The sequence below is a fragment of the Bos grunniens genome, chromosome 22, assembly GCF_055505025.1.
Source record: "Bos grunniens cultivar Pamir isolate PY7600 chromosome 22, Bosgru_T2T1.0, whole genome shotgun sequence".
Lineage (NCBI taxonomy): Eukaryota > Metazoa > Chordata > Mammalia > Artiodactyla > Bovidae > Bos > Bos grunniens.
The window spans coordinates 54,798,194-54,819,078 of NC_141186.1; the positions used below are offsets into that span (position 1 = coordinate 54,798,194).

The 20,885-nt window shown below is 51.9% G+C and overlaps 1 protein-coding gene across 11 annotated transcripts in view; it reads right to left on the reverse strand.

Annotated features, from left to right (window-relative positions):
* The window catches only part of ATP2B2 (ATPase plasma membrane Ca2+ transporting 2), a 195,062-nt gene that overhangs the window by 25,743 nt on the left and 148,434 nt on the right, over positions 1-20,885 (reverse strand). For all 11 annotated transcript variants that reach the window (XM_086368496.1, XM_086368500.1, XM_086368498.1 and 8 more), the window contains 2 exons: positions 10,645-10,886; positions 8,806-9,040 (listed from right to left, as the gene is read on the reverse strand). In XM_086368496.1, the coding sequence (XP_086224622.1) occupies positions 8,806-9,040; positions 10,645-10,886 (477 nt within the window). The remainder of the gene's footprint in view (positions 1-8,805; positions 9,041-10,644; positions 10,887-20,885) is intronic.

The window sequence follows — 20,885 nt, forward strand, 5'->3', positions numbered from 1 at the left end:
ACCTGGACAAGAACTTTAAGAAACACTGCAGTAAACACCCTCTTGGATATGGTCCCAGGCAGGAGTACAGAACACTGCATTACTGCACAGGATATTGTCCCTGCTTTATCCACGTGCACATTTCCTGCAAATGCAATGTTAAATACATTTGTGTACTTTGGGTTTTTTTTTTTGGGGGGGGTGGGCAGTGGAAGAACATTGCATTTTAGGGCATATTATTTACATAGTGTTACACTGCCTTAGATAAATGCAAATGACTAGGCTTCAGGTAAAACATGACATCTCCCTGGGAGAATAAGGACTTCCTACTGCCCTTGTTGTAATGATAGACTGACATCTGGACCAATTAGGACAGAGCAGACCCAGCCAACCAGGAGCCAGCAAATCCCCCAACTCTGCCCTCTAATCCCTACTCCACCCCTACTCCCCACCCCACCTATGCAGAGCTCTGGATCTGTCTAGCAATTAGGATGCAAAAGCCAGCCTGGGAGCTTCCCCGGTGGTCCAGTGGTTAAGAATCTGCCTTGTAACGCAGGGGTCATGGGTTCGACTCCTGGTCCAGTAAGATTCCACATGCCATAGAGCAGCTAAACCCCTGCACCACAGCCACTGAGCCAGCGCTCTAGAGCCCTCAGGTCTCAACTACTGAACCCACACACCTAGAACCCGTGATCGGCAACAAGAGAAGCCACGGCAATGAGAAGCCAGCACACCACAGCAAGAGAGCGGCCCCACTCGCCACAACTAGCAAAGCAAGCAGCAGTGAAGACTCAGTGCAGACAAAAATAAAGTAAATATACAAGTATTTTAAAAAACCAGCCTGGAGCTGCTGTGGCCCTTTATACACAGCACAGATCAACTGAACAAGTGATTCTTACCCACGGGCAGTGACAAATCGCACAACAGTAAAGCAATATTTGCTGCCAAACGTCCTTCAGTGGGAGAGGACATGTCGAGGGCAGAAAACCCAGTTCTACTGAACGACCGAAGTACTTTCGAATCTTAGACCTGGCGATTGAATCCCACGCCCCCTCCTCTTGCACATTCTGGGTCTAAGAACTCACTTTCATCCCTGCCTACCCGGACAAGTCACTGCTGAGAGAATTCAAATATGTTGTTGTTGCTGTTCAGTTGCTCAGTCATGCCTCTTTGCGACTCCATGGACTGTAGCCCACCAGGCTCCTCTGTCCATGGGATTTCCCAGGCAAGGGATATAGAGTGGGTGGCCATTTCCTCCTCCAGGGGATCTTCCCAACCCAGGGATTGAACCCGTGTCTCTGGCATGGGCAGGCGGATTCTTTACCCCTGAGCCACCTGGGAAGCCCCCATCCTGCAGTGGAGGGAGAAACAAACATTCGGGAGAGGCAGGGCCTGGGTCAAGGCTGGGGAGGCCTCTCCAGCTCCCTGAGTTCTCTAAGAAGCCCGTGGTGACAGGGAGTGCTCTCCGTCCTTTGAAGGGCTGGAGCGGGACACGCTGACCAGGGGCCGCCTCTGGGTGTATTCCCAGGGTATGAGGAGGAGCCTTTTGGTGCCCACGCGGGGCTTGGGACCCCGTGAGCAAGGCCTCTGCTTTGCGCCACGGCGCCTGCTCACATGAGCAGACGTGACCTCTTTTTACAGAGCTGGAGGGAGTGGGGATGTGGGAGGTCCGAGATCCCGTTTACATAATTTACCAATGTCCTCACGATGGCTGTAACCCGGCTGCGGCCCCCCACTGTCTCCTGCCCCAGAGGACACGAAAGAGCCACTGTTCTTCTGGGAAAACATACCTTTATCTGTTTCCTGCCCGGAAAGGAGTAATTTAGGTTTTGTGCTTCAGAGGCACTTGGAGTTGGAAGGGACTCTAGGTGGTGACTCTGACCCTCTGCTAATTGCCTAGATCCCCTCCCAGGCATCCCCTCTGTTCCATGCCTCTGTTGACAGGGTGCTCCCCCCTTCTAAGGCTGACTGCCCAATGGTAGAGCAAGTCTATCGTGTCCTTTCACATAATCCTTTTTTCAAATAAAAGAGAAGTTACACACTCCAGTATTCTTGCCTGAGAAATCTCATGGACAGAGAAACCTGGTTGGCTACAGTCCATGGGGTCACAAAAGAGTCAGAAACAAACAACTGAGTGACTAAATAACAACTCTGGGTCAGACCCACTCTCTTGTACAGAGATAGACTCTTCAGTAAAGATCTGTACAGAGGGCTCGGGGAGCACAGAGGAGGACACAGCTGCTTAAGAAGGACGTGTGTGGGGAGGAGAAATCTGGGAGGGCTTCCGGAGGAGGGGATGCTCAAACTCCCTCTTTTTAGCCAACACTAACTAAGGCTTGGATGCCTGGCTCTGTGCCCATGCTGGGGCTGCAGAGATGACCACTTCATTGTGGTCCTGGCTTCAGAGAACTGCCCATGAGGTGCACAGGCAGACAAAGGGAGGATGCTGCAGACACTGCTGCAGGTGATGTGGGGGGACCTTACGCCCAGGGAGGGTGAGAGGTAGGGGCTGGCTGCTGGCCATGGAGCCAGAGACGGGCTGGAGGCCCAGAGGTCTGGGACCCAGGGCCTCGCTCCTTCAGGCCTGGAAGCCATGGCAAGTTCTGAACTGGGAATGAGGTGATGTGTACCACGTTTTAGAAGGACTTCTGCTTTCAAGATGGTCTCAGGGAGCTGAAATTTGACTGTGTGTAATCCCTACCATCTGAGCTTCATCCCAACAAGCCAGACTGGGACAAAAGGAGGAGGTTAATTCTTATGGTCCCCACACTTTGCTCTGTACAGTGAAGGCACCTCTGCTTTGGGGAGAGACGGCTCAGGGACCAAAAGGCTGAGCTGGGCTTTGCCCAGGCTCCCTGTTGAGCCTTGGTTTCCTCATCTATAAAATGGGACGGTAGTTTCCACCCTTCACTGCTGCTGCAGAAATCTGTGACCTGCAAACGGCACCAAGCTCACGGCCAGTGCCTGCTGGTGATGAGGGGGTGGGGGAGGCTGGCGAGATGCCTCATCCCAGGCGCCCTTGTCTGCTCTTTCTGCTCCAGAGCGGTGAAGGGGGTGCAGAGCGGGGGTGCAGATGTGGGGGTGGGGTGCCACGGGCATCTGGAGCACACATGGGAACAGGTGCTTGGGGTGGTGGGATAGGGTGGGCGCCACACCACAGCTTTTGGGTCAGGTATATTAGGAGTCTTTGACCTGCCTTGACTGGGGGCGGGGACCGGGGACAGATCTGGAAACCCCTGGCCACTACGAGATATACTCTGCTTCCTTTCTGAGCAGTGCCCCCCACATTGGACATCCTTGCCGTGTTCAGTCCTGTCTGGTTTCACGCTCTCATGCACCAAGCAAGCATCTACACTTTCCCTCACCCTTCATTTCACTAGGCCGTGGATCTGCGGGTGGGGGCTGCCGGCCGCTCAGAACCCTCGCTGAGGCCTGGGCACAGGGCAAGCGCTCAGTCAGTGAGGGTTATCATGAAACACCTCTGCACTCAAGTCCCTCGATGGCTGACCCACGTGAGAGAGGATATGGACGGGCATGTGCAAACCCTCCCAATTCAGCTCCAAGCTCCCTTCTCCACCTGTTCTCTTATAAACTCAACCTGAGGGGGACTTCTGTGGTGGTCCAGTGGTTACGACTTGGCCTTCCAATGCAGGGGATGTGGGTTCAATCTCTGGTTGGGGAGCTAGGATCCCACATGCCTCGTGGCCAAAAAAACCTACCCCAATCATAAAACAGAACCAATATTGTAACAATCAATAAAGACCTTAAAAATGGTCTACCTAAAAAAAAGATTTTTTTTTTAAAAAGGAAAAGCAACCCATCTGGGGTTTTCAGGAGTCTCCAAACACCCAGCATCCCATCCCACCTCCTTGCCTTTGCCTGTGGTGTCCCCTCCACCAAGGATACCCTCTCTCCCTGAATCTCTGTGCCCACAGATCTTTGCCATCCTGCACATGAAACGTTCTCCACTCAGGAGCCACCCTTGGCCCCTCCAGCTCAATGCTCTGCCTCCTGCAGCTGCTTAGCCCTTCCTTTTACCACCTCACTCATTCATTTATGTGACGCACAGCTAAGGAACATCTAACTGTTCTGGGCAGGGACGATGCAGAGAGGATAAAGACTCAAGCCCCAGAGGCATCGATCTGGTTGAAATATGCTTTCCCCATAGATACAATAGCTGTAAAAAAAAAAAAAATTCCTTCTTCCACTAAAATTATCCTCGATATTTCTCGCTGAGGAAAACCAGCCAGGAAACGGGTGCTTCCTGTTTTCATTAAATAAAGGCTTTAAAACATCTGTTGTTTCTGGTGACAGCAGTCGTCTGTGACTCCAAGGGCTCCAAACACCCCCGGATAACACGGCAAATCTCCAGCCGTGGCTCTCCTGACGGCTTTATCCTCGCTGGCTTCCATCCGCCTTGGAAAATGCACTGCGGTGGTGTCTTGGGGGTGGGAGTCGGGTGGTTGGCAAGCCTGTTTTAACCTGTTCTGCCCTTTGTCTTTTCAAGGGAGGAAGGTAATGAGAGTTTCTCCCCCTGACAGATGGGGAAACTGAGGGACACAGAGTTTCTTTTCCTGCAGCAGCTGCATACGAATCTGACCAGGCTTGTAGGACCCTAGATGTGGTCCAGGTGGGGCCATTCACTCCGGCCGGCCTCACGGCTGTCCTGGGAACTTTCACAAACATTCTCCCTGTAGGCAGAGACACTCCTCCCAAAGGTTAGGGTGAGGGCTTCCCAGGAGGAGCTAGTGGTAAAGAACCCACCTGCCAATGCAGGAGGCATAAGAGATGTGGGTTTGATCCCTGGGTGGGGAAGATCCCCTGGAGGAGGGCACGGCAACCCACTCCAGTATTCTTGCCTGGGAAATCCAATGGACAGAGGAGTCTGGCGGGCTATAGTCCATGGGGTTGCAAAGAGTTGGAGATGACTGGAGTGACTGAGCACGCACGCACGTGACCCTAACCTGAGACACCGGTGACCGTGGCTGCCTTTGTGGTGGGGACTGCAGGTCTGGGGCTGGCATGGGGGCTACTTCACCCTGTCCGTGCCGTTTAACCTGTTGAATTTGCCTCCATAAATCACCTAGCCTAAAGTACCCAAATAAATCAAAACACATACTTGCCAGTCTCCTCAGGCCCTGCATCCCACCCCCGCCTCACGGGAGATGCTGAGTCAACAGGTGAAGAGGTTCAACACTTTCACAAGCATCGCCAGGAACCCCACCGTGCCCCTCACATGCAGACGTCTAACTTCCTCATTGTTCAGATGGGGAAACTGAGGCCCGGGGCAGCGATGTACAGGAGGTCTTATGGGAAAGAGGAGCAGGGGCGGGATGAGAACCCACTTCCCTCCAGTAAGCCCCCTCCCTCCAGCACAGTTCCAGCTTCTAAATTCACATCCCAGGGTGAGCCCTGGAGAGACGGAAGGTCGCCACAGGATGTGTTGACTGAAGGTAAGCCTCCCAGGCTGCTGGCTCAGACAGCCTCTCATTTTTGTGGCCCCCAGGCGCAGGACCTGGGGAGTCCCCAGGCCAACCGCTCATTTTACAGATGAGGGGACTGAGGCATGAAGTGGAGAAGTGTCTTGCTAGTGTCCGAGCTGGGGTTGGGATCAGGCCCCCTTTCTCCAGTGCGGGCTGACTGTGCACCCAGCCCTGCAGGGTGGACAGCGTGCATGTGTGCATGCTAAGTAGCTTCAGCTGCATTCGATTTTTTGCAACATGGACTATAGCCAGCCAGGCTCCTCTGTCCATGGGATTTTCCAGGCCAGAATACCGGAGTGGGGTGCATGCCCTCCTCCAGGGGATCTTCTCAAACATAGGGATCGAACCTGAGTCTCTTAGGTCTCCTGCATTGGCAGGTGGGTTCTTTACCACTGGCGTCACCCTGGGAAGCCCACACCCCCTCCCAGTGTCTGCGCCTGAAGCCAGCTTCTCTGGATACAGAAAACAGCAGGGACCCCGCTCAGCCCTCTCAGGCCCTCTCTCCTCTTCTCAACCCCCTGACCCACAGCTACCTGCCCTCTCATTTTTGTGGCCCCCAGGCGCAGGCTCCAGGCAGGAGACCTGGATTCACTCAGCGAGACTGTGGGCCCCTCACTGGCCCTGCTTGGGTCTCCGTGTTTCTTCTGCAAATTGGGAGAGTGGGAAGGTGTCTGGACGAGATCAGCCTTTCAGACCTTGAGTCTCGGCCCTTTAGTGGATTGTGAAATCAGTTCTGTGGGTGGTGACCAGTGTTTAAAAAAATGAAGGAAGAGATAGGCGAGGACAGAAAATACTTTAGTGCATCACATTACTCTGTGAGAGTCGTATCTTGGTTTAGCGTGTGTGTTTGCTGAGTCCTGACATAAGATACATTTCTCATCACTGGGGGTCACGAAACAGCATATTGTGTGTGCAATGCTGCTTTCCACTCTGCTTCAGGGTGACGAGGCAGGAGCTCGGGCATGGGGGTTGGAGGGGCTCTGGGGACGGGAAGGCCCGGGGAGCCGCAGGCCAGCTTCGTGCACTGTGCATCTCAGTCGCCTGTAAGGGTATAACACATTACAGCAAAGCCCAATCCCATTAGTAGCTGGTAATGAACAGGCACTCCCCCAGGGAGACTGGTAAATGGCTGTGTGTCCAGGGAGAGGTACAGGCTGTAGGCAAAAGCATACAGCTCTGGTGCCAAGCCCCAGGGGCACTAACTGCCTTTGCTGTTTTAGGCTCTGGGTGGGAGGAAGGAGGCATGTGTGTGTGTGTTTAGAATACTATTCTTATCCCCAGTCTTCGGATGAAGAAATGGAGGCTCAGAGACGTTATGTAACTGGACCGAGGTCACACAGCTGAGGGACTCAGAAGCCCAGGTCTGTCTGATGCCCAAACTCACAGTTTTGACCCATCTCCCTGTTGCCTAAATGTGAAAGGCCACGTCTGTGACCTTCAGGTTTCACTTGGTCTTTAGAATGCAGAATCTTACAACACAGAGGCCAGGAGCTTGGAATTCAGCCGGGGATTGGCAGGGTTGGGGGGCAGGAGCTTCTTTGTTCCCACTTCACTTGAAAGAAAGGGACATGGAGGCTCCAAGAAGAGCAGGGAACAGCCAGAGACGCCCCCGAGGACGGTGACAGGGTACGTGGGGCACCCTGAAGTTGCCCTCAGTGGAGGAAGGTGGCCCCGAGACAGGCGGCAGCCTGGGACCCTTTACTGCAGGGCTAGCACCTGGGCAGTCATCTCCTCAAGCAACAGAATATGAAGAAACCATAAGGGTACTTCCCTGGTGGTCCAGTGGTTAAGAATTTGCCTGCCAATGCAGGGCACCCTGGTTCGATCCCTGGTCCAGGAAGATTCCACATGCCACAGGACCACTAAGCCCGTGTGCCACAACTACTGAGCCCACGTGCCTAGAGCCCATGCTCCACAGCAAGAGAAGCCACCACAATGAGAGGCCTGCACGCCACAACTGGAGAGTGAGCCCTGCTTGCACGCAACTAGAGAAGAGCCTGCACGCAGCAACGAAGATCCAGGGCAGCCAAAAATACATAAAACAAATTAAGAAGAAACTGTAAGGGACAACAAATGACTGCATGCATGCCCAGTTGGGACAAATTATAGACAACAAGATACAAAAAAGACCAGGAGAACCCTATTGCCACTTGGAAGAGTTGGGAGCAAAAGCAGGGTGCTGTGCATGTGCCCTGTTCACAAGACCACCCACGGGGTGGGCGATCCCCTAAAGAAACCTGTTACTTGTTCTTGCTCCCCTCTGCTGCAGCAGGGGCCCCAACAAAGCCTTGCCTGAATGCCTTGTCTGGTCTCGTATCAATTTCTATTGATTAAGGGGGCCGAGAACCCTGGTCTGTAACACTCCCAAGAGGCCATCACCAAATCCCACAATCAAAGCCCTTCCGGCCCAGCAGTTGCGTTAGTCCTCAAGGAAGCAGAGGCCACCCCCTCCTGTGTCCTGCCCCCACTTCCGGCTCCCAGGGTGAGTGAGTGCGCTCTGCCTGCCCACAGTGGTGTGTTAGAGATTCAAGGCTGCTCTCTCGTCGTCTCACACCCTCCTTCCAGCCTGGGCAGCTCAACTGATCATGCACGTCCCGTCTTCCCCCAACCCTGCAAATCTCCAGCTGAATTCAGATTCAGCTAAAGAAGACGGAAGACCCACTGTGTCAGCCGAGTGCCCCGACAGATGCACGTGTTACATCACTTCCCTCGGCCTTTGTGGGGAGGGGACACAGTCATGCCTCCTCCTTCCCTTCGGCTTGAGAATGTGACCTTCAGTTAACTTTCCCGCTCTGTTGCCCTGGAAACCTGATGAAGGCAGACAGCCCGATGCATCACTAGGGAAAACTAACTGGGAACCTCGGTCTGCATGCAGAGAACTCTAAACTGCTGATGGGGATGCCCATGTTTGGGGTCTTCTTGAGTGCGGTGACCTTTGTTAGTGGGCATCTCCTTTGCAGGGACCTTGGAATTGGGGCCTTTGGATTTTTGACAGGAAATCCTGACTCCTCTGAGGCTTCCAGGGCAAGGCAGGCCCCATGCCTGTCCCCAGAGCCCCGGAGAGAAGGTCTCTGGGTGATCGAGTGGACTGTTCCAGGATAGACCCCACGGCAGAGTGACACTCCCTGCCAGGCTGTGGGCTCTGCCCCGGGGCCCAAGCAGACAAGTGTGGCTTTGCTGGTCTCAGCAGTCTGAAAGTGTAGGAGAAGGTCCAGAGGAGACCAGCGGGCCTTGCAGGGACACTGAGGCTCAGAGCGGTCAGGTGGTGTATGCCAGGTCATCCAGCAGCAGGCTGGATGCCCCGCCTCACCCCCTCCCTGGGGTGCCACGGTGGGGCACCTACCTCAGGCCGCACGGGATCCTCAATGCCCACCACGCAGATGCAGGTGAGCTCATTGAGGATGTCGTTCTCGTTGTCCCAGTCAGGCTCAGGGCTGCTGGGGAAGTCGCGGTAAGCCACGCAGATGGTGCGGAGCCCGTCGCAGGCCATGGGCTCGATCACCTTCTTCACCATCTCGTCCCGGTCGCGGGGCCGGAAGACCCGAGGCTCACCTACCCCGTTGAGGATTTTGCAGCACCTGGAGGAGGCGGGAGGGGGGTCGGTAAGGTGCAGCCAAGGGCCCAAGGACCCTCCCGCCGATGGGCTTGGCGCGCACCCCCACATCCCAAGTGACGCCCTGCACTGGCCGGGGTCGGTCATCCAGGGCCCGTCGAGTCCCTCTCTCATAACGCTTGGGGTGGTCCTGGCCACTGGGCCCCAGGCAGGTTTGAAATCCGCTGCTGCTGATTGCTGCTTCAGTCGTGTCTGACTCTGTGCGACTCTATCGACTGTAGCCTGTGAGGCTCCTCTGTCCATGGGATTCTTCAGGCAAGAATACTGGAGTGGGTTGCCATGCCTTCCTCCAGGGGAACTTCCCAACCCAAGAATTGAACTGGGATCTCCTGCATTGCAGGCAGATTCTTTACCAGCTTGGCTACCAGGGAAGAACTTGAAATCAGGACCAACTAAAAAGAAATCAGGTGGCCTGGTTGCTGTATCTGCCCTCAGGCCATCCACCAAGAACCTATCTACTTTGTTTCATTTTCACAAGATATCATCTGAAAAGGTAGTTTCACAGCTAAAATGGTTTTCAGAGGGCATAAAACCTAGGTGAGAGGTTTCTGACGTCACCAGTCACATCAAGATGGCTCGGGGGAGCACTGAACAAATCCCCACCTTTGAGCCTCAGGTCAGAGGTTCCAATTCAGTTTGTCTGGGGCGAGTCCAGGAATCAGCGTTTGTTTGTTTAGAAATCTCCTTGGGGCTATTCCAATGTGTAACAAGGGTTGATTCCCTTTCAAGGTACAAATGGGAAAACGGGTGCAGAGATGGGGCCTGACTTGCTTAGTTCTCCGAGTTTATTTCTGACACCTGGAGTCAGATGAGATTGGCTAACAGTGAAAATCGTGTTGTCAACCAACTCCACACTCGGAGAAGTGACAGGAGGGGGCTCCAACAGTGATAATAGGGAGAATTTCCCGATGAGACAGTGACTTAGGGGGGAAAGGGAGAATTCTCTGCATGAACATTTAAGAGATTGTTCAGTTGCTCAGTTGTGTCCGACTCTTTGTGACCCCATGGACTGCAGCACACAGGCTTCCCTGTCCCTCACCCTCTCCCAGAGTTTGCTCAAACTCATGTCCATTGAGTCGATGATGCCATACAACCATCTCATCATCTGTCGCCCCCTTCTCCTCCTGCCCTCCCTCTGTCCAAGCACCAGTGTCTTTTCCATTTAAGAGGAAATAGCAGCAAAAGCTGGAGAAGGCAATGGCACCCCACTCCAGTACTCTTGCCAGGGAAATCCCATGGACGGAGGAGTCTGATGGGCTGCAGTCCATGGGGTCACTAAGAGTCGGACACTACTGAGCGACTTCACTTTCACTTTTCACTTTCATGCATTGGAGAAGGAAATGGCAACCCACTCCAGTGTTCTTGCCTGGAGAATTCCAGGGACGGGGGAGCCTGGTGGGCTGCCGTCTATGGGGTCGCACAGAGTCGGACACGACTTAAGTGACTTAGCAGCAGCAGCAGCAGCAGCAGCAGCAGTAGCAGCAAAAGCCCTGGGAGTCCCGGCCCCGCCCACAGCACCGCCCCCGGCCTGCGCCAGGCCCCTGCGTAGACCGCCGCTCCCTTACTCACTTCTTGAGCACGATCTCCGAAGCGCCCTTGCTGTACATGCGGAAGCTCTCGTCCGGCAGCTTGATGACGGTGCTCATGGACTTGCGCACGGAGTTGAAGGTGTAGACCTTGTACAGCTTCTCCTCGGGCATCTGAGCGCGCACGGGCTCGTAGTCTTGCTTCAGGTCCAGCACGAAGCCCAGCAGGCCGCACTCCGTCTTGTTGCCCACCTGCCGGGGCAGGGCGCCCTCCTTCTCCGGGGGCTGCGGGGAGAGGCAGGGGGGCTCGCTGGGATGGCCACCTGGGCACTACGGGGCGGCGGGGCTGGGTGGGGCTGCTCCTACACGCTCCCGCACTCGGGCCTCTGCATCCCACCTCTCGGATGATGGGCATTAACCAAGATCGGCTTTTTAAGACTTATGATTTCAAACATAAACCGGTGACAGAATAAAAAAAAAAATTGTGCTCAGACCACCCAGCTCTGCAGAACCTGAGGCCTTCTTCGCTTCAGAGTTTTCTTTTTTTTTAAGAAGTCAAGCCTAACAGATAAAGTTGAGTCCCCCATGTAGCCCTCTGCATCTGTATAACCCACTCCTTGTCCCACAAGGAAACTCTTAAATTTGGTATTCATCCTTGCCCTCTGTGTTTTAACTTTTTGTTTCGAGATTCATGCTAGATTCACAGGCGACAAGAAATAATACAGAGAGGTGTCCTATGCCCTTCATCCTGTTTCCCCAAGTGCTCACTTCCCGAGCAACTGGACCACGAGAACACAACCAAGGTGTTGACGATGGTAGAACCGACCCGGCGGGATTCAGATCTCACCAGTACTAAAGCACTTCTATGTGTGTTTAGGTCTGAACAACAGCATCATGTGTAGATTCCTGTGACAACCATCATCAAGGTGCACAGCTGTTCACCACAACACTCCCCTGTGCCATTGTTTTTTTTTTTTTTTTTCTGGAGATAACCATTGTAAAAAATTTAGTGCCTTTTTCTATGTGGATATAAATTTTAATAAAATTTAAATTTTACTGTCTATGGTTTGTTTTCCTAATTTATTATAATGAATTTTTACTGGAGTCTAGTTGCTTAACAATGCCGTGTTAGCTTCTGCTGGACAGCAAAGTGAATCAGCTAGACGTATACGTGTGATTCTTGTTGTTTAGTTGCTAAGTCCTGTCTGACTCCTTGTGAAGCCATGCACCGTAGCCCGCCAGGCTCCTCTGTCCATGGGATTTCCCAGGCAAGAACACTGGAGTGGGCTGCCGTTTCCTTCTCCAGGGGATCTTCCGTACACATACATTCCCTCTTTTTTGAACTTCCTTCCCAGTTAGGTGACCACAGAGCCCTGAGTGGGACTCCCTGTGCGATACAACAGGTTCTCACCAGGTATCTATTTTGTGCATAGATCAACAGCATAGATATATCAATCCCAGTCTCCCAATTCTTCCCACTCCCTGCCCCCTTGGTGTCCATATATTTGTTTTCTGTGTCTGTGTCTCTATTTCTGCTTTGCAAATAAGATCATCTATACCATTTTTCCAGATTCCACATATATGCATGAATCCATATTTTCTGACTCACTTCCCATGCTGCCCTTTCATGACTGCGGTCATCTCTGTCCCTTCCCCCTCCCTACCACCTGGCAACGCCTAATCTGTGCTCCAGCTCCGTAATTCTGCCATGTTGTGCAAGTTATATGGATGGAACTGTACAGTATGTAACCTTCAGAGGTTGGCTTCTTTTCACTCAGCACAGTCCCCTGCTGTCCAGGCAAGTTGTTCCATGCCTCAACAGTGTGATCCTTTTCACGACTGGGTGGTATTCTATGCTCTGAATGTAACATCCTTTGTGACTTCAGCTGAGGTTGAACCAAACGCAACAGCTAATTTTGTGTCACAGGGGCCAACCATCGGCAATTTCATGTAGTTTAACTTACGGTATATATGTGCAGTGCTGTTTTACATGTTGCAAAGGTCAGGTAAGGAGGCTGTACACGTTCTTCTGTAACTTGCTTCATTCTCAAAAACATTCAGTTTTTGAGTTATCCCCATTTAGGGCACTAGTTTGTTCTTTTTTAAAACTTGGAATATAATTGTTTTACAATGTTGTGTTAGTTTCTGCCATACATGAACGGAATCAGCTATACGCATACATATATCCCCACTCTCTTGAAATTTCCTCCCACCCCCACCCCCATCCCACCCCTCTTGGTCATCATGGAGCACCGAGTTGAGCTCCCCATGCTACATAACAGCTTCTCACTAGCTATTTATTCTACATATAGCAGTGGACATGTGTGGATGGATCTAGAGCCTACCATGTAGAGTGACGTTAAGCCAGAAAAAGAAAAACAAGTATCGTATATAAACGCATGTATGTGGAATCTAGAAAAATGGTACCAATGAAGTTATTTGCAGGGAAGGAATGGGGACGCAGACGTCGAGAACGGACGTGTAGACACAGCGGGGGAAGAGGCGGGTCGGATGAAATGGGGGGTTGCTCCTTTCTAACTGGGCTGCATGGACACCACAGCCTCTGCCCTGAACCTCAGTGAAACCACCACCCACATCTCCCCAGTGCCTCTCACTTCCTCGCGTGGCTGCCGGGACAGAGGCTGTTGTTTCTCCACCCTGTCCCTTCAGCCCTGCAGTTCCTGCCTCCTTTCCCTGCCAGGCAAACTCCCCTCGCCCTTTAAGGACCAGCACAGGTATCTCCTTGTCTTTGATGACTTTGTCACCCCCTGAGTAGGAGCTGTATTCTTCCATCCCCTGCCCAGGTTGTCAGGGCCAGCACAGAGACCGGCACACAGTAGGTATTTACTCATTGTTTGCAAGATGGCTCAATGCAGACCAGCCCTGGGGGCATGGGGTGAGAGGCACAGGTGGCCAGGTAAGCACAAGGTGCTCCACGTGAGCGCTGACAGCAGCTTTAGCAGGTGGCTGTGGGAAGTTCACGTGGCAGGCAGGCTCACCTCCCACAGCTGCGCCCCCCCCCCCCCGCCCACCACACATGCAGACCACTTGTATAAAATCAGTGTGCAGCAACCCGGGTGGAGGTGGCTTTGGGAGCGGTGAGAGCCACCATGGACAAACGCAGACCCCAGAGAGACACTGAAGAGGAACACTGTCTGTGAACATGCTGTGTCCCTCTCCTACCCCACGGTTGGGTCTCTGCGGGTCTCAGACCAGCCTCGCACAGGAGCCCTCCAAACCCTCACTCTCAGCCTTGTTGGTGGTGTTCATACGAGCAGCCAGGTAAGAGGAAGGCAGACCCCAGAGGATGCTGGCATGGATGGGCTGGCAGTGCGGGGGGAAGGATGGCAACAGGACCTGTCCCTGGCCGGCCCCCTCTGCCCCACAGTCAGGGCTCAGGCCCCAGGAGCAGACCTGAGACACGGCGGGTCACGGGCACTGACCTCGCCATACATAGCCGTGGACCCTAAGTCGTCAGCCTCAGGGCCCCCACGTGTCACATGGAAAGGCTGGAGCAAATGATTTCCAGCTGAGAAAAAAAAATCAACCCACTCCTTCAGGTACATCGTGGGCCGTAGTGAAGGATGGCAGAACAAGGCGGAGCTGCGGGTTCCTCTGAGGGTTCTGGGGGCCATGGGTCCAGCCTGAGAATACCCTCCCTGCTCCATGCCACGTCCGACTAGGTCCCAGCACTGTGGGCCTCAGAAGGCTCCCCACTCCCACACTGTGTGGATGTGACTTGAAAGCAGAAGAATCTGACAGCTCCCTCTTCCTGATGTTTGGGAAAAGAGACATTAAGCACTCCTCTTAGTCTCTGCAGCATGTGGTTATGTGTGCTTTGAAAATTTACATATTTATTTACTTTTTTTTTTTTTACAATTTTATAATTAACCTTCTGGTGATTTCCAGAGTTTTATGTGTCTTCCACACGGTTCCCCCCACCCCCTGCTTATGAAAGATGATGATACAGAGGACCGAAATAAAAATGGCTAATTACTTATTTGCCCAAGAGAGCTGAGCAGTTATGCCTGCAAACACACGGCATTTTATTACCCTCTATGAAATATTTTAATTTTCCCCTAAAAGGATTTCAAACAATCCATGGCTGCAAAAGGCAGAGCTGGCTCCTCCATAATTCAATTTGTTTCCGTGAACTTGAGCTCTGAAATCGCCTACGTGTATTATTAAGAAGTAGGGACTCGCCCCTTTTTTCTTTAGGCTTTTTTTTTTTTTAAATCTCAACAAACCCATAGGTTTTGTTATAACTGTAGACTTCCCAAGAGCCTTTGCTCTCCAGGGCTCTAATTCTGTAAGACAGTTAAGGCATTGGTTTTGAGGGGCAGCGGGCAGGCCTGGGGGGAAGTGATTTGCTACTGGTCAAAGACCTCCTGCAAAGACTGGTCAAAGGCCTGGGGCTGCCTCCAGTTCCTTTCATTCCCAATGCAGTGCTGTTTACTGCACATGTCCCTGTATGAGCACTAAGCCCTTTGGGGGTGCTGGGTGCAGCTAACTTTGGGTGAGCTGGGTGAGCATAACTTTGAGAGGGCAATTCATGCTCCTGTTTTGGGATGCTTGGAAGTGACTGGAGCTCAGACACAAGGAATGATGACCTGAAGAGCAGCAAGTTATAAATAACATCTGAAAAAATGAGATTTAAAAACATATAGCGAGCAGGTACCACCTCCCCCCCATGAGGACGCCGTTATCCAAAATAAAATAGGAAACAAGTGTCGGCAAGGATGTGGAGAAACTGGAAACCTTGGCGGGAATGCAGAATGGCGCAGCTACTGTGGAAACCAGCAGGGAGGTCCCTCAAAAATTAAACACGGAATTACCATACAATCCAGCAATGTTACCTCTGGGTATATACCCAAAAGAACTGAAAGCAGAGACTCGAGAAGACATTTGTATACCCACGTTCACTGCAGCGCTGTCCACAGCAGCCAAAAAGATGGAAGCAACCCAACTGTGCGTCAACAGGCGAGTCGATAAGGAAGATGCGAGCTACACACACAGTGGAATGGTATTCAGCCTTAAAAACGAAGGAAACGCTGACACATGTTCCAGCGTGGATGAACCTTGAGGACATTATGCTAAGTGAAATAAGCCAGATACAAAAGGACAGATACTGTGTGATTCCACTTATTCGAGGTCCCTAGAGCAGTCACCTTCATCCAGACAGAAAGTAGGGGCGGGGGGAGGGGGATGGGGAGAGTGTAAAGGGAACAGAGTTGCAGTTGGGGAAGATGGTAAGTTCTGGATGCAGGTGGTGGGGACGGTTGTACAATGTGACTGGACTTAATGACACTGATGTGTACACCAAAATGGTTACGGTGATCAATTTTAAGTTATATGTCTTTTACTGAAATATTAAAATACCCTCAATACCCCCTCTCTGTCCCTCAAAACCCAACAGACATAGCATGGTAAACTTCAGCCATGGCCACAGGATGACACTTGTGAAAGCACATTAGAAAATGACTTTTCACTCTCTGATGGGCTCTGGCAGTTGAGCCCACTCTTCTCACCCCTTGAGGATGGGCACTGGCAGTGGAGCCTCCCCAAGGCCTGAATGGACCACCAGGAGCCTCGGCAGCTGCAGCAAGGACTGTGTGCCAGATGCCAACTCCGCTTGCCCCTTGCTAAACTCTTCGCTAAGCATGCATCTTCAGTTACATCCTCATGGCTTCCTAGGGGACAGACTGTTACTATTCCCAGGTGCATGCGGAGGCCTGGAGAGACCGGGTCTCACAGCTCGTGAGTGGCTGAGATAGTAGGATTTGACCCTTGCTGGTCTCAGCTCTGTGTCCACACAGAACGCTTTCCCAGCAGCCCTGCCTGTCTTCCCTAGCATTTCAGATGGTTGGTTAACGAGGTTACTGGTGGGTGACTGGTTTAGAGCCCATGGTGGGGGCGGTGGGGAGGGCTGTCTTGCTTATCTCTGCTTCCCACTGTGGGTAACCAATGAATATGTGTTGAATGAATAAATGAATAATTTGGTGTTTGTGGGTGTGGAGCGCTGCCAAGGGGAGGCCAGATGGGATGGGATTTCGTCAGAATGTTGGCCTCCAGAACTGTTATCTGAGGCTCTGCCTCCCCAGGAGCTTCTCAGGAGCTAGGCCTTGAGGGGCAGGAGGGCAGAGCCAGGACCTTCACGAAGGCTACAGAGGCCCAGGTCAGTGTGTGTGTCCTGGATGACAGCTGGACAGGCTGAAGCACGCTGGGGAGACACACCCGTGAGAGCAGACTCCCTGGGGGCCTTCTTGAGCTCGCCACTGCACTGTGTATGCGTGTGTGTGGGTGTGTGTGCATGCATGGATGTGGTACGTGTGTGTACACACGCCTGTGTGTGCGCTGTGTGTAGTGCAGTATATGTGCATGCAGGGTGTGTGGGTGTGTGTGTGCAGGCACCTGTGTGGGCATGGTGTACGTGCTGTGTGGTACGTGTGTGTGCACACGTACAGTGAGAAGATAGGATACATGGATTAACAGTTCTGTTAAAAATTAGACTCCCCCATTCAGGGTTACTCGTTTTAAATTGTTCTCCTAGGGACAGTGTTTTCAAAAAGTACAAAAACAAAACCAATGAACAGAACCAGAACAGCTGTTGAATTCAACACAAAGGCACCGTCACTTCACAGACCAGGACGAAGAGCAATCCCACCTCCCCGTCTGAATGCCCTGGTAAGTCACTTCCAGGGTCTTCTGTGCCTTCTGGAACCACTGTCCTGGCCAGAGTCCCTTGCAGAACTGGCTTGACTCAGGGGGTTTGAGGCTCCTTGGAACATTCAGTTGCACCCTGGGTTTGGAGCTAGATCTGAGTTAAAGGGCTGACTCTCTGCTTTCCAGAGTTAGCGCCCCACTTCACCCTCCTCCCAGGAGCTCTAGCTCTAAGATTGATGAGACATGGAATCAAGCAGATCCTTCCTGCCTTTTAGGTTTTACTGGGGCTCTTGGGGGTATAGAGGCACCTCAATTTGGTAATGGGGTAGCACCTGTAATTTCTAACTAGGTGAGTGCATGTTCAGTCGTGTCCAGCTCTTGTGACCCCTATACACTACAGCCCGCCAGGCTCCTCTGTCTGTGGGATTCTCCAGGCAAGAATACTGGAGTGGGTAGCCATTCCTTTCTCCAGGGGATCATCCCGAACCAGGGATCAAACCTGGGTCTCCTGCATTGGCAGGCAGATTCTCTACCACTGCGCCACCTAGGAAGTCTCTACATGGTGAAGTTTGCCTTATTTATTCAGGAAAACCATCCTGCCAGGAAAATCCTTCCTGCTCCTTCCCTGAAGTGAAAACCACTTCAGGGACTCCAAGGAGATTTGTTCTTCTTTCAATAGTTTATGTTACCAGAATATATGCCATAAACTTCCAACAGTTTGACTCCACAAGTGCCCATGTTCATTTTAATAATTCAAATGTTAACTGTAATGTCAACCTACTTTAAAAGAGGTCTCATAAAATAAAAAAAAATTAAAGTCCGCTTGGGTGGTTTCAGAGTGCAGAATAAACGTGGGCGGAAAAGGAGAACGTTCTCCCAAAAGAAAGCACACTTCTAAAGTCTGAGGAAGGAGCTATTTCCATCTGAGAGCTCAGCTGCGGCTCTGGGAAGCAGAAGGGCGACAGGAAGAAGCAGCTAGTAGAAGTCTCAACACTCAGAGAGTTAGAGGCGACAAAGCCAATCTGAGGGTGCGCCAGGATTTCTGAGGCAGGGAAGCCATATCTGACTAAAAGATGATTCATGTCGCTTGCCTCAGAGGGCAAGTTTAGTTGCCAGTGATTAGAAACAGGAGTGGAAAGAAGAGAATTCCGGCGTCCTCAGAAGGGATGGGGCATGTGGTTGAGGCTGGCGCCCTGAGAGGGACCTCCTGGTCCCATTTCCTGGTCTCCCCCAGCAGCCTCCACTCTCACACCATCCTCCACCAGTGCCTGGGTGATTCTGAGCATTGTGAGGAGAAAGGCCATGAAGGGCGTAACTGCTACCGCCCCAACTCGCCCTCAGCCTTCTCAGCCTGAGCCTTCTCAGCCTCACCTCTCATCACTCTGACCCTGGGAAATGCCCAGGCCACAGACTGTCTCATCTCTAAAAGGTCTCTGGGCCTTGGCAAGGCTGTGTGGCCCTGCCCAGAACGCCTCCTCACCCGCCTGGTCAACTCCGCCACAATTCTCTGGGCTCAACTCTGTCACCTGGTGTCCGGAGCAACCTGGGTCAGTACACCTGCTGTTTATGCAGCTCTGTTGTCTCAGCTGCAAGATGAAAATGGTCATATGCCTTGATTACCTGGAAGGGATGTGGAGGGTCAAGCTAGACAGTGGCCGGAAGAGCAGGCTATGGAGGCTAAGGCTCAGAAATAATAAAGGAGGTAATAAGAGCAATAACTGACATGGATGGAGTAGCTGCTACATGTCGAGCACTACACTGGAAACCACACATACATCCTCTTATCTGATCTCACAGCAGCCCTGGAACTTCTTACAGCAGCCCTGGGAACTGCCTCAAGGCATGTATATAGCCAGAGGAGCTGGACATGGAGCGGTGGTGGTGGTGAGCTGTGCAGGCTCTGGACTGGACAGACGTGGGTTTGAAACCTGGCCCTGTTCTTTAGCTTCTCTGGACACGCTCTTTAATTCCTCCCAGCTTCGTTGTCCTTATTTACGAGTTGGAGATGTGACATTACCTATTTCATGGAGTCTTCATACAAGCCAACATGGGTTAAGCACTCAGCATTCTGTCTGGCTAAGTGAATACTAGCAATTATGATTAACTCTACACTCATTTAACAGATTGGAAAGCAAAAGCTTAGAGAGGTTAGGTAACTTGTTCAGGGTCACATGGGTGGTAAGTGCTGGAGCTGAAGTTTGAACCGTGGTCTGTTGGACTTCAGAGCCAAAGCTCCTAAACTGCTTACTGGATTGGGAGTCAGGAGACGTGGATTCTAACGGCACAAACCCACAGGGTGACTTGGCCCATGTCCTTTCCCATTTCTGGGCCTCAGAGTAAAGTGAGGGGGCTGGACCAGGTGGTCCCTAAGGTCTGTGAATCCATGCAGATTACACCTATACAAACTACCCTTGCAAATATGCATCTAGTTTGTTTTTTTTTTTTTTTAATCTTTTAGAATAACAGCCATTAGTTACTTTGGAAGTCTCTGGATCAATGGAGAGTAGAGAGTTGAGGGCACTTTCAGAAAAGATTTCCTCGGCATGCTGGAGGTACCAAGAGAGCCTGGGTGTTGGCCTTAGACTGGGGCCAGGGCCAACTCCTACTTCTTGCTGCCACAAAAATAGGAAAATAGACCATGGAGGTAGCCCTATCCTGAGCCTCTTATCAATTCAGACTCGTCCATTCACCACCCACTCATTCATCCATCTGCCTGCTCATCCATTTACTCATCTATCAGCCATCCTTCCATCCATCTTCCATCTGTCCATCCATCCCTCTCCCTACCTAGTCCCCATCTCACTGATTACATGTGCATATATTTATTCACCAGTCAATTCACGTACGTCACCCGCCCAACTAGTACTTCCCAAGAGCCTACACTGGAGGGAGCGGAGATAACTCAGCTGTGTCCCAGAGCACACAGCCTGCAATCAGACCACATGAGACACAGAAGAATCGGCACCCTCCTGCAGGGGGAAACACAACCTTGGCCAGGATCTGTTTCCCAGGCCAGGCTCATTTCCCAGTCTAGGCTGGTAGATATTGTGGGGACACTGTGCACCTTTCCTTTCCATCTCCTTTTGCATGGTAAAGATATTCCACATCTAGATTTCCCAGCCTGATCTGGAGGGTGGCTGGACTTCCACTTTGGACCGAGAAGCCCATGATGCTTCTCAAAATTCCTCTAGGACTACAAGGGCAGGTCCTGGGAGCCCCTTCTCTCCATATGGCTGACAGTCCTGGCTGTGAATCTGACTCTCTGAGTTCCAGGCCTTCCTTCCTGAGACCAACCAGTACTAAAGATGCTGCATGACTGGTTTCAAGGACCAAGAACCTAATCTGGGCACCCTACTTAATAGCTGGTTTTAGGGTGTCTGTAAGTTGGCTTTGCTACCAACTTTGAGCAAAACCCTTTCTTCTGTAACCTTGATGTCTCTGCTGTCTATTCATTTATTGATTAGCCTCTGCATGGCTACAAATGGGTGATTTTACTGCTAACAACAACAAAAAATGCTAATCACTCTGAGTGCTGAATATGTGCTAAGCACTTTCCACTTAGTAACTCATTTCATCCTCACAATAATCCTATCATTTCCCCTAGGAAACTGAGGCACAGAG